General features: G+C 44.7%; 1 protein-coding gene across 2 annotated transcripts in view; it reads right to left on the reverse strand.

Moving 5' to 3' along the window:
- The window catches only part of ZNF639 (zinc finger protein 639), a 101,734-nt gene that overhangs the window by 63,906 nt on the left and 21,453 nt on the right, over positions 1–16,375 (reverse strand). Inside the window, exon 2 of one of the 2 annotated variants that reach the window (XM_069618689.1) lies at positions 14,442–14,890. The exons of the other annotated variant lie outside the window; for it this stretch is intronic. Coding sequence (XP_069474790.1) covers positions 14,442–14,676 — 235 coding nt within the window. The 5' untranslated portion in view covers positions 14,677–14,890. The remainder of the gene's footprint in view (positions 1–14,441; positions 14,891–16,375) is intronic. 2 annotated transcript variants of the gene reach the window in all.

Genomic DNA, 16,375 nt, shown 5'->3' on the forward strand with positions numbered 1-16,375 from the left:
GTGGAAACATCACCAATCACAATGACGTCAGATAAAGAGGAACTCCTGAGCTGTCTGAAGGGGATGGAAGCCAGACTCAAACTCGTTCCACAACCAGCTGGAGCAGATTAAGGAGGAATTGAAATCTTCCCCCCAGGAAGTAAGCAGAGAAATGACAGACCTGGGAAGCAGAAAAGATAGTCGAAAATGGCTTCTCAAACGTGGCAGAAGAATCTAACCAGAACAGTGTCCCCCTGGAAGAGCTGGCCAGCGCAACAACCAACTTGGAACTACAGGCAGAAGACCTTGAAAACCGCTCAAGAAGGTCCAACATCAGGGTCAAAGGCATACCCGAAACGATCCAGGACCGTGATCTTAAAGACACGATGCAACTGTGCTTCAGTGGCCTGCTGCCGGACACAACCAGACCAAATTGGGTTTAATCGTATACACAGTCGGCCAAAAACGGAATGACCCTAGAGATGTTCTAATAGCAGTAACGTCCTACTGTCAGAAGAAATACTGAGAGCAGCAAGATTCCACAATGACCCCATGATCAATGGCTCTCACATTCAACTATACCAAGACCTAGCGATGAGCACGCTCCGCAAGAGAAGAATGATGCAGCCAATTACTAAAGTACTACAAGCAAAGCAGATACGATATAGATGGACACACCCTTTCGGCCTCTCATTTACATGGGAAGGCAAACAGCAAAAGATTACTACTTGTGAGGAGGGCTGTGCAATCCTTCAGCTAGAAGTAGTCCAGGAGCGTCCGAATGCCCAATCACGTCCGTCCTAATCCCCCAGACACTGCGGGTAAACCGTGGGAATGGTCAATTGAGAACAAGTGTAAATCAAAGAAAACAGAGCAGCCCAAGGCCCTGCAACAGAGCCAGGAACAACAAGATACGGAAGAACGCCCGGGGAAGCAGCTAACGGAGAATGTACAACAGTAGAACAATGATAGAGGACTACAATACATCGAAACATACAAAACCTACACGGAGGAGAAAGAACAGCACATCTAGAAGGTGGGAGGTGAGAGGTAAGAGCTGGAGGGCGGCTGGAAGAGCAAGGGGAATCAAGAGCCACATCGACAGAACAAGCTCGAGACCTAGGGTACCTAAAAGTAAACGTGAAAGGCACAGGTACACCTCAATCCCAGCTCGTAACAACGCAACCTCTCCCATACCAAAATGGCTGAGTCAAGGGTTACATCTGAACGTAGAGGGCTTCAACTCATCAATAAAATGACGGGCGATACAAGACAGGCTGAAAACAATGCAGACGGCGATCGGGCTCCTACAGGAGACACACCTCCTCCCTGAAGACGAGAAGCGAATGACCAATCAGAACTTTCCACAACAATGTTTTGCTTCAAGCGGAGAGAAAAAAAAGGGGAGTAGCTATACTAATTGGGAGGGCCCTAGACTTCAAAAAACTACAAACTCGCAAAGACAAAGAGGGCAGGTACTTGTGGCTTAAAGGGCTGATTAAAGGGAAATAGTACATCATAACAATCTACGCCCCAAACAGGTCCAAGATGTGTTCATAACGGATTTGCTGGGCAAACTGGGCAGCTGGTGCAAGGGCCAACTGATAGCAGGTGAGGACTTTCAACTGCATTATGGACCCGATGCTGGACAAGACACTTCCCCCCCCCCCCCCCCCCCACTACAGACCAGAAAAACAGACAAGCTCTGGGCCGATTCTACAGAGAATTAGGAGTAATTGAAACCTGGCGATTCTTCCATGGAGACCGGAGAGAGTACACCCACTACTCAGCTGTCCACCTCGGATACTCCAGGATAGACATGGTCTTAGTATCCAAATCATTAGTTACGCAAATAACGGAAGTAGAAATAGGTGTGGAATATCACTCAGACCACGCACCAGTGATGGTGGGTGTGGATTGGGGGGTTGAAGGGAACAGAGCAAAAACCACCCTTGAGATTAAACGAAATCCTCCTAAAGGACATAGCATCAAGGGCCCATATGGAGACCACCATCAACTACTAAAAAAAAAACGAAAACGGGAAAACGGCCTGGGGGGTAATATGGGACGCAGGAAAGTCAGTGATCAGGGGAGAATTCATGTCACAAGCAGCGGCATATTACCGTGAAAGAGCATTGGTGACAAACCAACTAGAAAAAGAGGCGAAAGCTGCAGAAGCCCAACACAAAGCTCGGGGCTCGAGGAAATCCTGGAGCACGAAGGAAAATCAGAGCTCAACTGAGAATCACACGGCGGACGGGATTGCCCAGGGAAGGCAAAACAATCCTACTATATTCATAGGGGCAAGGCTAATCGATTTCTGGCAGCGAAACTGAGAAAGCAAAAAACCCGGAATTACATAGTGCAGCTAAATGACTCCTATGGGAAACCCCACACAGCAGAGCCCGACAAAAAAGAAATAATGAAACTATTTCATATGGAACTATTAAATAGTGAAAATCTAGACCCCGAACGGTTCCATGTAATAATGTCACCACAAAAATCTCGCCTTGGCGACATTATTGCATGGAACATGCGGGGGATACCCACGCAACCCCCAAACTTTTTTTGTTTGCCCTTGTCCCCATATATATGGTCACCCATATAATATCGCCACAACCTTTTCCCAGCGATATTTACGGTGACCATATATATGGGGATAATATTACCCGATACCCCAGAACGCCAACTCACCTATATCAATACTCTCCAGCTGCCTCAAATTGCAGAGAAAGACAGAACCAAGCTTGGGAATCCAATTACGGCTCAAGAGATCAGCGACGCTATCACAGCACTATCAGCAAATAACACTCCTGGCCCAGACGGCGTTGGCAATGGCTGTTAGAAGACATTCCGCACACAATTGCTAGGTCCGTTGACAAAACTATTCAATACAATCAGAGAAGAGAGAAAAGTCACGCAGGATATGGGGAAGTCTACAACTATACTACCCCTAAAGCAAGGCAAAGATCCCAACAACTGTGCGAGCTATCGGCCTATAGCGTTGCTGAACACCGTTGCAAAAATCTATAGGAAAATTATAGCAACCCGCTTAATGGAAATTCTACCAAGCATAATACATGATGACCAAGCAGGGTTCATCACTGATCGGCACACACAAGACAACGTCAGAAGGGCAGTAGACGTCAGACACGCTGGGCGACGTACACAACAGTCATTTGCAGTAGCAGCTCTGGACGCCACCCGGGCCTTCGACAGCATGGACTGGGGCTATCCGAGACTGATCTTAGAGCGCTTTGGTTGTGGTCCAGAATTTACGAAAATGGTGCTTGCCAATTACCAACATCCATCGACAAGCTTCAGGATCAATGGACAGGGTACAGAATTCGTGGAGATCGGAAGGGGCACACAACAGGGCTGTCCTCTCTCCCCTCTGACCTTCGCAATGGAACCATGTGCAATGCAGATCCGCCAGGATGTCAGTATCAAGGGAGTTACAATAGGTCAGGAAACCCACAAAATAGCCCTGTATGCGGATGACGTCATGCTCTTCATGGGAGTCCCAACAAATACAATGCCCAGAGCTATGGCCCAGCTGGAGGAATTTAGACATGTCTCGGGGTTCTCCATAAACTTCCCCAAATCAAAAGCTATGAACATAACAGCAAGGAGAGAAGATATCGAGACATTGGAGAGGACATTTCCGATGAGCTGGGTGGAAAGAAAACTGGAATACTTCCACCTTGCTAGAGAACCACACAAGCTATATCAGACAAACAATCCCGCTGTGGAAACAACTACAGGAAGATATGCGCAGGTGGGACTCTCAAGAGCTGTCCTGGTTCGCCCGCATCACAGCGGTCAAAATGACCATTTTCCCCAGTCTCCTCTTGTAATAAGCTCCCTGCCAGTGCCAATACCGCCTGCTAAAATCCAAGAGTTGCAAAACGCGGTATTCAAACTTATAAAGGCATAATAAGAAACCCAGGATCCAGAAACGGATCCTAATGCGCTCCCCTCCCCTGGGCGGCCTGGGAGTTCCAGAAATGGACAGATACATTTTGGCGGCACAGTTCGCACCAATGTTGAGGTGGGTAAAACCAGAGGACCATAAAGGATGGTGTAGAATCGAACAAACCGCTTCATCGGCTCCCCTAATAGCCCTTCTGAGCTTGAGAAAAGAAAACTGAAACAAAGAAGCCTTACTGGAAATGACAAAATGGTCACTGGTAACTTGGGATAAAGCCTGGAAAAAGAAACGCATTCCGAGTGGATTGGGACCATATACGCCACTGATGTACAACCCAGATTTCACGCCGGGTCTTCAGCGAGGATATTGGGCGGGTTGGTCAGGGGCAGAAACTACGCAACTGAAAGACATGTGCTCACCACAGATTGCCAGCTGATATTCAATATAGGAGAAAATGAACGCTATAGATACGCACAAATAAGGCACTGGATTACCCACCCAATAGTGAAGGCGGGCACGAGAGAAACCCATCAGACCTAGAACTGTCGCTTCAGGAAGGCAACACGGCGAAGGGGGTCTCCAGACTCTGCAAACTGCTCTCCAACAACCAACCAACCGACAATCTCACTGACATGCCGACCTATGGCTATAGGAATTACAGTAAAGGATACCGATGAAAAAGGACACAGTCTCCTGTCGTCGTCTTCTTTCTAACTTCAGTGATGAATCCTCAAGGAAAGACCCTTTCCATCGATTACACCCACTGACCGTTGTAACATACAGCCAGGGCGAGGAATCAATTGAAAGTGCAATAATGAACACTCTCCAATCTGTGTGACAGAAACAACAAGGTAAATAACGTCTACTGACTTTAAACTTATGAATCCCACTAGTTAGTTATCCCCCACTAACCTTGGTTTGAAGAAGTTCCAAAAGAAACGATATCCAGTTAATCCACCAATAGAACAAACGAATAAGGAAAAGGGAGGTTAATAAGGGACTATCCCGAACGGCACGAGGGTCGCACTAGAGTCGGGTAGGTGCACTATGGAAAGCGTCCTTTAGTCCTGTGCACCAAGGTTAATCCCACATGTCTTGGACACCTCCATTTATATCAAATGGAAAGGTTCTTATCCGGAGATAGACTAAGTAGTTAATTATCACCACTGGAAAGTGTTCAATAGACAGTCCTTTCTGTACTCCGGGAAGCAGGTTTCAATTCACCCTTGGGATAACGAAAACTACCCTCTGGGTACATGAACACCACAAGGTTTTGAACTGTAATGAAACGGAAAGATGGTTCCCAATGCTGCAAAAGGAATCTATCACCTGGAATGTGGAAATCAGGTAACTCCTTAGCGCTTCTGTGAGCTCGCCAGCTTCCAGGATGCGCTTCGTGAAATGCCCCAATATGGAACGGGAACGCTGAGTTGAACCAGGGGGAATAGCAGAAAGACCCCTTCTTGGAAATGCAGCTGGACAGGAGTTTCCTCTGTGGAACGTCCTCACAGGAATGCCGCCATGAGACGCTGAATGCGGCGAAGAGGTTTGTGATTGGACGCCTTCTCGAAAGCGCTGCAGTTAAGAAATGGAGGCAGCAACGGGAGAAGGCGTTCCGCGGAAGGACGTCTTTCAGGAGCGCCGCTGAAGGTACACTTGACTGCGGCAAACACTGCAGGGACCTGACTCGAAATATGAGCCAAACAGGGTAACGAAGGAAAAGCTGTAACGCACTGCAATCAGGAAAGTGCCATTTTCAACAATCAGAAACACCGAACGCTTTGAAGAAAGCATCTAAATACGAGCATAGAACACGTGACAGGAGCAGTATCAATCCACGTGCATAGGTAACGTGACAGAGGCAGTACCGATCCTATGCTTCAACACTTATTTGTGAGGAGCTTGTTAAAGAGCCTCCACCTTGTATAGAATGGTTTTGCTGCCGTTCTAACAGCAAACGGATTCTTGTTGCCAAAAGAGGTTGAGTGAGGCATGACACTCGCATACAAAATGAACTGGGAAAGAGACATGCAAGAGTCACTAACGGAGGAGGAATGGTACCAAATATGGGCTTGAGCACTCAGCACCTCCAGATGCACCACAATAAAGGAATCTGCGTACAAACTATGCCTCAGATGGTATATGTCCCGAACCACATTCACAAAAAGTCATATTCACCAAACTGCTGGAGGAACTGCGGTGAGAAGGGAGACCTATTCCATATGTGGTGGACATGCCCTAAAGCAGTTGCCTACTGGAAGGAAATACTAAGCTACATAAAAGACATTTCAGGGGTTGAACTGCCGAGATCGCCAAAGACAATTCTCTTAGGAGCCCCTATAGAAGGGAAATATGCAATGTCAGCAACGACAGCCAAGCTCATTACCCATCTATTATCAGCAGCAAGAATGACCCTTGCACAAAATTGGAAAAACGAAGGCTCAATCCCAGCATGCTGGTGGGTTAAGATCTGGGGAGTATTTTACACCGTTTTACTGTTTACAAAATGTGATTATCACAGGTTAACCTACATCTACAATATGATTGAGCCTGCTGGCTAATCTGTGCTTTCACAAATGGTGTGTTAGCTGCGACCTTGTGGGTGTTGACGGGCAGATCTAGGCTTGCAAGGTACTTTTGGGGATTTGTGCCAACTGGAAGTATATTAGTAAAAGCATTTAGTATCTCATGTGTATTGAACCTTTCCAGTACCTGCCTAACTGAAATAGGTTTGATCTTGTGGCTCGTTCTGGAAACAATATGCACAAACGTTGCTGCCACGAACTGCATGCTGTGCCCTTATATTTCTGATATTTGTTGTGATCAGGGCCTATGGTTCTTATCGCTGTCTGCATATGAAATGTGATCAATCTGTGTTGGCATGGTGGGAAACGACAACAGACTCCGGTTACATGATTAGGTCAAGGGTAATGGGTGAGTTGGGTTCCTATTACTGGGAGGGAATTATTCAGGGGTGTTTTGATGAATTTGTGACTGCCTTCCAAGCTTTTGGAGTCTTATCGTTTGGTGGTTAATCATACCCTTACTGTGGGAGGACTCTTGGGGTATGGGGGAGTGTGGTTGGGGTGAGGGTTGTTGGCGTCTGTTCGCTACTCCATGTTGCTTTTAGTTCTCTGCAGCCCTCATGGTATATTGGTTTGACAATAAATGCTTATTTATAGGTTTAGGTGGAACTGCATTTAGGATTTTGTTTTGGATGTCTAATGTTTAGTAGATATGAATACAGAGTGCTAGGATGCGCAACAGTGTTCCCGACTACCTCATACTGGTTTGTGCTGGTGGGTATGGATGACTGTACTGCACTGCAGATGTGCTGAGGTCTTTGTGCTATTGAGTGCTTGCCTTGTGTACATGCCTTTGTTGGGTTACAGATTGACTGGGGAGGTGGGGACGGGGCGTCGTCAGCACTATCGGCACTGCATGGATATGGTATTTGTTGTTTCATGGCATAAGTATTTTTGGATTTTGAATATGGTATTTAGGTTAGTTTTCAATGGCAGATTACTGTTGAATATATATAATAGTAAGTGGCTGCATTTGGAATGGAAGGGATATATATGTTTGCGCGCATTTTGGATTCACCAATGCCGCAACTGAAATAGTATTGGGCTCCGGGTGGGAGTAAAAGGAGGGCAGCTCGTGGTTTTCATACCAATTTGGTGTTCTTGTACATATTGTTAAGGGTAGTGTGGGAAAGGTTATTTTTATTTATTATTGTTATGTAATAATTGGGTGCGGGTTCTGGGGCAATTGCAGTTCAAGATTTTGGAGTTTTTGTAAAGAATTATATTCATTGTCACCTTACAGTTTTGCAGGGTGTGCTGTTAAGTTTGATATATGTTGGTTCATGGTTTGGTGTGTTTGTTGTCTGTTGTCTTGTAGGGTCTACACAACTCAGTCTCTTCGCTCCCCCCCCCTTCATACGTTGGATTGTGTATGTTCAGGATCACAATGGTTGGTTTCAGGTTGGATATCGCATGTCGTTGAGTAACCTGAGGATATGCTCCTGGAATGTTAAAGGCCTTAACATTCCGAGGAAAAGGAAAGAGGTATTGAACAGGTTGAAGAGAGAAGAGATAGATATTGCCCTTATCCAGGAAACTCATTTGTTGAATGATTCAATACACCTACTCAAAAATAAATGGGATACTAAGACGTTTCTCAATTGTCATGAATCCAAATCAAGGGGGTGGGTGTACCACTGCACAAAGGTCTACTTCTCCAGATAGAAAAGGTAGTGATGGATGAGGAAGGGAGATTCCTTCTTGTTGATGTCAAATATGAGGAAAAGCTAGTTACAGTGGGCTCCATTTATGGACCGTTTACAGGTGGTGGTCCCTTCTTTGAAGGACTGTCCTTACTTTTGAGAGAGATGGGCAGGGAATATATGATTTTAGGGGGTGATTTCAATTGTGTGATTGATGGAAAATTGGACCGTTCGACACATTTTAGATATATACGGCTGAGAGCGCAAGTAGGACATTTAAAGGGTTTATGGATAGCCTGGACTAAATTGATGCTTGGAGATTTGTTCATCCGGGGGAGAGGGAATTCTCCTGTTACTCGCTGGTGCATGACTCACTCGAGGATTGATTATTTTCTTATTTCGGATCGATTGGCTGGAATGTTGAAAGAAGTGACTATTAAGGAAAGTAGTATTTCGGACCACTCTCTGATGACGTTACAGTTGGGTTTTGGGCAGGAGAGGTCGGGGTTTTCTAAATGGTGTCTTAAAACGTATGCATTACAAGAACAGGTGGTGGCTGACTCTCTGGAGGGTTTAACAAAGGATTACTTTGAGATTAATGTTGGTTCTGCTTCGGATGTCATGGTCTGGGAAAGTTATAAGCCGACTGTGCGGAGGGAATTGATGAATATTACATCCCGGGTTAGGAAGAAGGGTTTGTATGAGCTTCAGAAGTTGGAAAGGGAATTGGAGGAAGCACAGAAAACGTATGCAATATGTAAGTGTTGAGGATAGGATAGTGGTGGGAATGCTCAGAGAACTACTTAAGCAAAAAATGGATGTCCAATATGAAAAGGGCATGTTTTTTTATGAAGCAAAAGTCCTGGGAGCAAGGTGACAAAAATGGGAAACTGCTGGTAAATAGGTTGCGGGGTCTAACGGAAACCTCCTTTGTCCAGACATTGGTGGATGATAATGGTGAACATGTTATCAAAAAGGGAGAGATATGAGAGAGGTTTAGGACATTTTATGATACTTTATATCGGGATCAATTCCCAACTCAGGTTGATGTGGACACCTTTTTTGATAAGATTGTCATGCCAACTTTGAATGAGGATCAGTCTGTGATGATGGATAGTCCTATTACAGAGGAGGAATTGTTGGTGGCAATAGGTCAACTCAATAAAGGCAAGTCGCCGGGGATAGACGGTCTTCCGGTGGAGTTTTATCAAACGCTGAGTGGTGTGCCGATACCGTTTCTGTGCAACTAATATCATGGCTTTATGAGGAATGGGGTAATTTGTCCCACCATGAAGGAGGCTTGTGTAGTCGTTCTTACGAAACCAAGGAAGGATGGTAGGAAATGCGAGAATTATAGGCCGGTTTCTCTTCTAAATGTGGATCTCAAAATGTTTACTAGAATATTGACTAATAGGCTGGATGCATGCATTGACAAACTGATTAGTAGTTCGCAGGTTGGTTTTATGAAAGGTCGATATGGGTACGATTATATTAGGACATTGATTGACATTATGAGTTTACCAAATGCAAAAACTCAGGATACCTTGTTGCTTTTTATGGATGTGGAAAAGGCCTTTGACAGGGTCAATTGGTCTTTTGTCACACTCAAGAGGATGGGATTTGGAGACTCATTCAATGCGACTATAAGAGCGTTGACTTTCGATATTAGTGCAAAGGTATGGGTAAATGGGGTTATGTCCTCATCATTCTTATTGTCTAGGGGGACTAGACAGGGTTGTCCCCATCCCCGTTTAATCTGGCTTTGGAACCCTTCATTTTGTACTTGAAACAAAAACAGGGCCTTCATGGCCTTAAATTTGGAGATACTGAGATGAAAGTTCTGTGCTACGCTGATGACATGACTATCATCTTATCTAATCCGGCGGAGGGTTGTGTGAAACTTAAGCAGATGTTTGAAGAGGTGGGTCATCTATCAGGCCACAAGATCAATTGGGGCAAAACAGTAGCCTTCCCTCTGGATGTTAGTATCCCACGTGCGGCTTTAGGTTCCTGGAATTGCCGCTGGGAGCTTGGGGCAATGAAGTATTTGGGTGTTTACTTGGTCCGTGATTTGAAAAGAATGATCGCTTTTAATGTGTCACAAGTATTGGAGATCATTAAAAGGGACATTTTAAAGTGAGGCCAGTTGAAGATGGGGATATGGGCCAAAATGAAGGCCATTAAAATGGTACTTTTGCCAAAGATCCTCTACATCATCCAGTCCATTCCCCTAAAATTCACGAAAAAAGTAATTGCTCCTGTGGATAAAGCATTCCAGGGTTTTCTTTGGAGGGGTGTGTGTGTGGGGGGGGGTGGGGGGTTGGGGTTTAAAAGGCCTAAAGTGCCTAAATTTATTTTAACTCGTCCTGTAAAGGATGGGGGATTTGGATATCCGATCCTGATGAATTATTGCTCAGGTTTTCTCTCGAAGAAATCGACGGGATACTTCTCCGATACCAATGAATATGTTCCCAATTGGTTCATTATTGAGAGTATACAATTTTTGCCTTATGCCCTTAAGGATGTATATGCTATGTTGAAAATTCCACCTTCAGTGAAGAAGCTGCCTACAATATGCGCTACCAGGGAGGCGTTGATGCGGTTTATGGAAATCGGTGGAGGGAATGCTTGGTTGCATTATGATGCATCTTTGTGGCATAATACGCGTTTGCAGTTAGCGAATAAACCATTATGCTGGAAGAGTTGGGTAAGTAGAGGCATACTTCGGATTCGTGATGTGTGGTTAGACGGTCGCATGATCCCCTTTGACCAATTGAGAACGTCTTTTGGGATAGGAGCTAGAGAGCGGGGTCGTTATGATGCCTTGAATGTACTCTTGATTGAAAGGACAGGAATGTTGGAAGGGGTCATGGATGAGAGACCTTCGTTGTGTGAACTTCTTTGTTCCACCTCGTATGTGGTTCCAACGTACATGAGACTGATGCCGATGGATGAAATTGATCTGAGGGCTTGAGACAAGCTTTGCCAGGCCTGGATGAATGACCTTGTTGTGGATGTCCCTGTTCAGGAATAGGCCTCATTACTTCATGTAGGGGTACAAGCTAAGATGGATTTACATGTAACATACAAGCACCACAGATTTACAGCTGCGATACATTAGGCAGAGGATTCACTACAGATTATACTGGACACCGTCCAAGATGGCTAGGTTGGGACTTTCAGACTGATTCATGTTGGGGATGTGGATGTAGCGGGGGGGTTCTTTCATGCATATGTTATGGATGTGCTCGAGAGTTTCTGATTTTTGGTCCGATGTATTGGATAGGTTAGATCTTGTAATGAGGAGAAATTGCCTCGCACTTTCTTTTCGACCATATTGTTATCCAATAGGGGGAGAGGTGACAGGGTTAGGGATAGTGCAGATTGGATTAATAGCGCTTTGGTTTTGGCGATGAAACAGATTTTGTGGGTCTGTAAGTCTAGGAAGAAACCTGGTGTGGAGGGATGGCTATTGGACATGAAAGTCTTGTCAAACTATGATAAGGTCATGCTATTTGGACAAGGAAGGGAGGGCCATTATTCTCGGCTCTGGGATCCTTTTAATGACCTGTATGGTTGATCATTTGAGTTCCAGTATTTGGTGACCTTTCCCTTGTGTGGGGGATGTAGTGATGGGGGACTGTTAGTTGTGCGTGTTTCTGTTTTGTCTTTTTTGTTGTATGTCACAGATCTTTTATGAAATGGAAAGTGGTTATTCCACATGTATTCTAGATGTCCATATTGTCATGTATTATTCTATCTTATTTCTGATGTTATTAGGAATTTTACTATGTGGATGTAATGCTGCGATATGGTGAGATTATATTTTTTTTGTTCAAAATGTTTAAAGTGATTTTTTAAAAAAAAAGATCTGGGGAGTAATGGCTATGGAGAAGATATGCGCCATCAGTACTGGTAAATACCTATGTTTCTTAAACACCTGGAATCCATTCCATGAACATGTACGGGACAGAGAAGTCTTTCTTCAAACCCCACTTGCTCCAGAACACACATGTAATCTGAACTTCCCCAAACACAAAGACATGGAGATGCTAGTGTCAAGGGGGTTGGGGGGGGGGGGGGGTGGGCAAATTCTAAATAATCTGGACTCTAGTGTAAAATGGTGCTTAAAGTTGGGTGGGGAAGAGGGATTCATGGGAGGTGGGGGGATAAAGGGAAGGGGCGAGTAGGGGAGGGAAGGAGGGAATTGAAAATCGAAATTCCTTGAAGGTAATGTGAACTCTAACGAACTGTAAGACATGAACATAAGTAAAATGCAGAACCTAAGTGATTAATGTTGACAAATGTTATGTTGTAATTACCTATATGCCTTCAAACCAAAAATATACATGGTTTAAAAAAAAAAAACTGGCAGTGTGCTGGCATGGCAGTGATATTCCCCTTAAATGTCCCCGGGCCTATCTGAGGGACGCCAGCTCCAACACCCAGAAGAACACAAGAAAACTGGTGAAAGCACAATTGGGACTGGGTGGGGCACCAAGATGTCAGAGCTCAAGGACCCTCAAGAAACCAGTTTCTACGTGGTGCGCATTGTAGAGATGAAGCGAGATGTGTGGATTTCAATCATCAAGGACTGGGTGCTGACTAAAGACCCCCCCAAAGCTCAAAACGCATGTAAAAAGTGAAGCCATGTAATGTACTTACTGTCTAAGGGGAGTTTGCTGGGAATTGGTGGCCTTGATGTTAAACGGAACACCAATGTTTTGTGTAAACAGGTGCATTCTCCAGAGGGTAAAGCTGGAGACAAATGAAAGCTTTGAGCATTTTGGTCTACGACAGACTATTTTGGCAAGCAGAATAAACAAGTGAAATTAACTTCATGTTTCAAGTGGATTTTAATTGGTCCATTATAATATCCTATCATTTCAATAATGTATTGAACTGCTTCCCGAATAATAAAAGATGTTGGACAAATAACTATGTAATGCAGGCGACATACGACCATTAGATAAACGCTTTCCAGTTAGCACAGTTAATCCCTGTACCACAATGGATATACTGCATCACAACAGCAAAATCCTTAAAATTGTACAAATCACAAATGTTGATAATACTGTTTGTAATCAGCACAGGTGCCCTCACTTTTAGTCCGTTGGTGCTTCTACCGCAAAAGCCTCCAAAACAGTACATGGGTGTGTGCAAGAGAACAAGGGGGCGGGCAGGGGAAAATGTAACTCATTGCATGTTTGCGCATGTGTGTAAGAATGTGATGGGGGATTGAGGGAGTACACTTGGGTCGAGAGGTAACAGTAGGGGGGGGGAGCAAGTACGAAATGGGGGAAATGAGCGGTGAAACCCCCCCAATTTCATGTTATTTTGGCTTTTTGAGGGCCACACAAAAATTGGTCTTTAAGTGCAACCTTCAAAAAGTGGAAATTTCACATAAAACCTCGAAAACACCTCACATGCGCACAGGAAGTAACTGCTCTTAATCTAGTAGATAGCATAGATGTTAGCAATAATAGCAAATATCAATACTGAACTGTGAAATGAATATCACAGAGTAGGGAATAGAGGCCGCTATAAAACAAACTGGAAAATTAAAGGACGGCACACAAAAAAGGTTTAAAGAACACAAAAGAAGGATGAGAGGACTGTTGTAGCAGAACATTTCGAAAACACCTCCGGACATACATGAGCCCCTGGCAGAGTAGAACTGCAACTATAGTTGGGGGAAGAGTCATGGTGAAGGATTTCATTGGTTGGTATGAACAAAGGAGCCCATAAGGCAGTGACGTTAAGTCTGTCAGGGCACAGCAATGTGAAGCAGGAGGTCCCCAATGCAGGTGGGTTTTCCTGTATGTGAACCATAAACAGTAACCACGTGGGTGTCGGACACCAGATCAGGTTTTACATGTAACTGAAAGATCAGCTAGAGGTGGATCATTGCATCACATAGGCAGGCAGAGCAGAATTGCACATGTCGCATGGTGGTGTAAACCCCTTCATCCCCCACAAGCCAAATGCTGTTTTCTTAAGACGCTCAATGAACAAGTAAGTGACCAACTCCGCACAAGTTACTGACTTTCATATAAAAGTCATTGTATAAAAATCTAGGTTTGTGAGCTTTCGGGGCTAAAACTTTAAAAAAGCAACAATCCCAGTTTTCCTGTCCATTTCTGCAAAGATGTATGAACAAATGCAATCTCAGTTTCTCCCCCAAAAGAGTTGAGAAGACAGAAAAACAAGCCATACATCGATGTCCGTTTGAGGCAATCAAGCAGTGGCTGTTGACGATCATCCAGTCTTGCATTTTCAAGAGACATTTGGAGATGTACTTACAATCCAGGGATGAACCACAGATCCTAAAATGGGGATGAAATGCTGCTAGGACAGAATTCCATTTTTGGGACACTCTGGATCCCCTTTGTGGGTGCTCTAAAGATGGTTTTATTTTTGCTGGATTTCCGGTTTTCTTTTTTCTTTTGTGGCACGCAGGACTTCCACTGAATACCCAGGCCACTGCAACCTTTTTCTCTAGACATTCCCAAGCCAAAATCTCAGCGAGTTGGACCATAAGTACCAGTCACTCTGACCCGATATTCCATTTATCATAAGGGGCCTACGGAAATAACTGTTTTGCAGATACACCCCACTACTGCAACCGCCATAAAATACCATTGGCATGAATCTGGCTTGGAATCCATCCTTCTATGGCAGGCCCTCATCCCTAAACCTGGAGCTCTTCAAGTGGGTCTCCTCTGTAGTTCTGGTGGCTTCTCTGGCCGCACCTGTTGGATAGAAAATAAATTACTTACGTATTGGTTTTAACCAATAATGGCAGCTTGCCTTTCGGACTTTGGATAATTCATAAAAGGACTAAAGCAGGGCAAAAAGGAACTCCTTAAATTTTCTTTTGTGGGGCCTGCTTGGATCCGCTGAGTTTTATACTGAATTTTTAGCCAGTACCTGAACGTACTCGGTGCTTTAAAGAATTACATCACTACACACCGGTAGAAAGTTTGGTTATTGTGGATATTTTCTTTCCACCCATTTCTAGGTCTTGCTTGTTGAAATGTTTACCCCTGCAACTAGCAAACCATAAAAGTCACTTTCCACCTCAATTTTACACATAGGACACCATTTCTTACTCGCCAAGAGTCAATCACCACTAGTCAACGTCTATTGCAAATAGTGTCCCTGGACATCTTTTATTATCAGTAACCAGATTCTAGATAGGATTTTAAAAATGATTTAACCCCTTCACTCCCTCTAGGTGCTATACCTTATGAGAAAACTACAATGAATACAGTAGGCTAGGCAGTTGGGTGGCGGGGGATGGGGAGGGTGATCGCCCGACAGCTCAAGGGGCACTCTTAGTCCGAGGGTGCCCCCCCCCTACTCTGCCGGTTTTACTCGCTCTATGCGTATCCGACCAGGGTGCATTAGGCCAGTTCTGCAAGGATGCAGCCACAGAAGACAGGCTGCTGCTTGCTACTTGGTTGGGAGAGCAAGGTACCCCAATCGTCTCCTGAGAAGGGGAATAACTGGTGAGATAATTGGTGCGCCAATATATTTCAGCCACAACCTCAGAGCTAGTGAAAATAAATACCTTCCGTTTTGTCAAGCGCTATAACAAATCCAGGTTTTAAAGGCTGCAAATCCACCAAATGGCTGCTCACCCCCAGCAGCGCCAACACCCAAGTGGGTTCCAGCACCCAAGTGGGCACCACCCACACCCTTGACTCCCTCCAGTTAGAGTGCAGTTTGAAAGACAGGTAATTAGGGGGAGGGGTGCAAATCCAGAGCAGCAACACCAGCCTCGAGTGCCAAACCCGCGCCCTTGACTCCCAAGGGATTCAAGACATTCAAGAGCGATGGTGTCTTGAGATAAAAACCGTGGGATAAAAACAGTGGCATTATTTTGTGTCTGACTGCCCGAGCCAGTGCAACTGCAAATGAAGAAACAGGTGGGAATGGAAGTGAATCATCACCAGAAAAACAATTAGATATTGTGCATCATTGCGGATTGTTACAAGAGAAGAATACAAAAGCTGAGAGTAGGAAAACAGAGGAAGCAAAATCAGTTCAGAAAACATTGTCTAAACAAGCCATAGAGGGAGCGGTGTTGTAGAGTAATGAAGGTGGCGTGACACAGGAAATGCAACAAGTGCAGCAAAACAACGCAGTGTATCCCAAGGATCAGGGTGGGTAACATTTTGGGCCTAGGAGGACGAGGTGGATTTCAGAACCCTCAGGGAAGGAGGAGGACTTAA

Source organism: Ambystoma mexicanum, chromosome 10, assembly GCF_040938575.1.
Source record: "Ambystoma mexicanum isolate Mex_15411 chromosome 10, UKY_AmexF1_1, whole genome shotgun sequence".
NCBI classification, from domain to species: Eukaryota; Metazoa; Chordata; class Amphibia; order Caudata; family Ambystomatidae; genus Ambystoma; species Ambystoma mexicanum.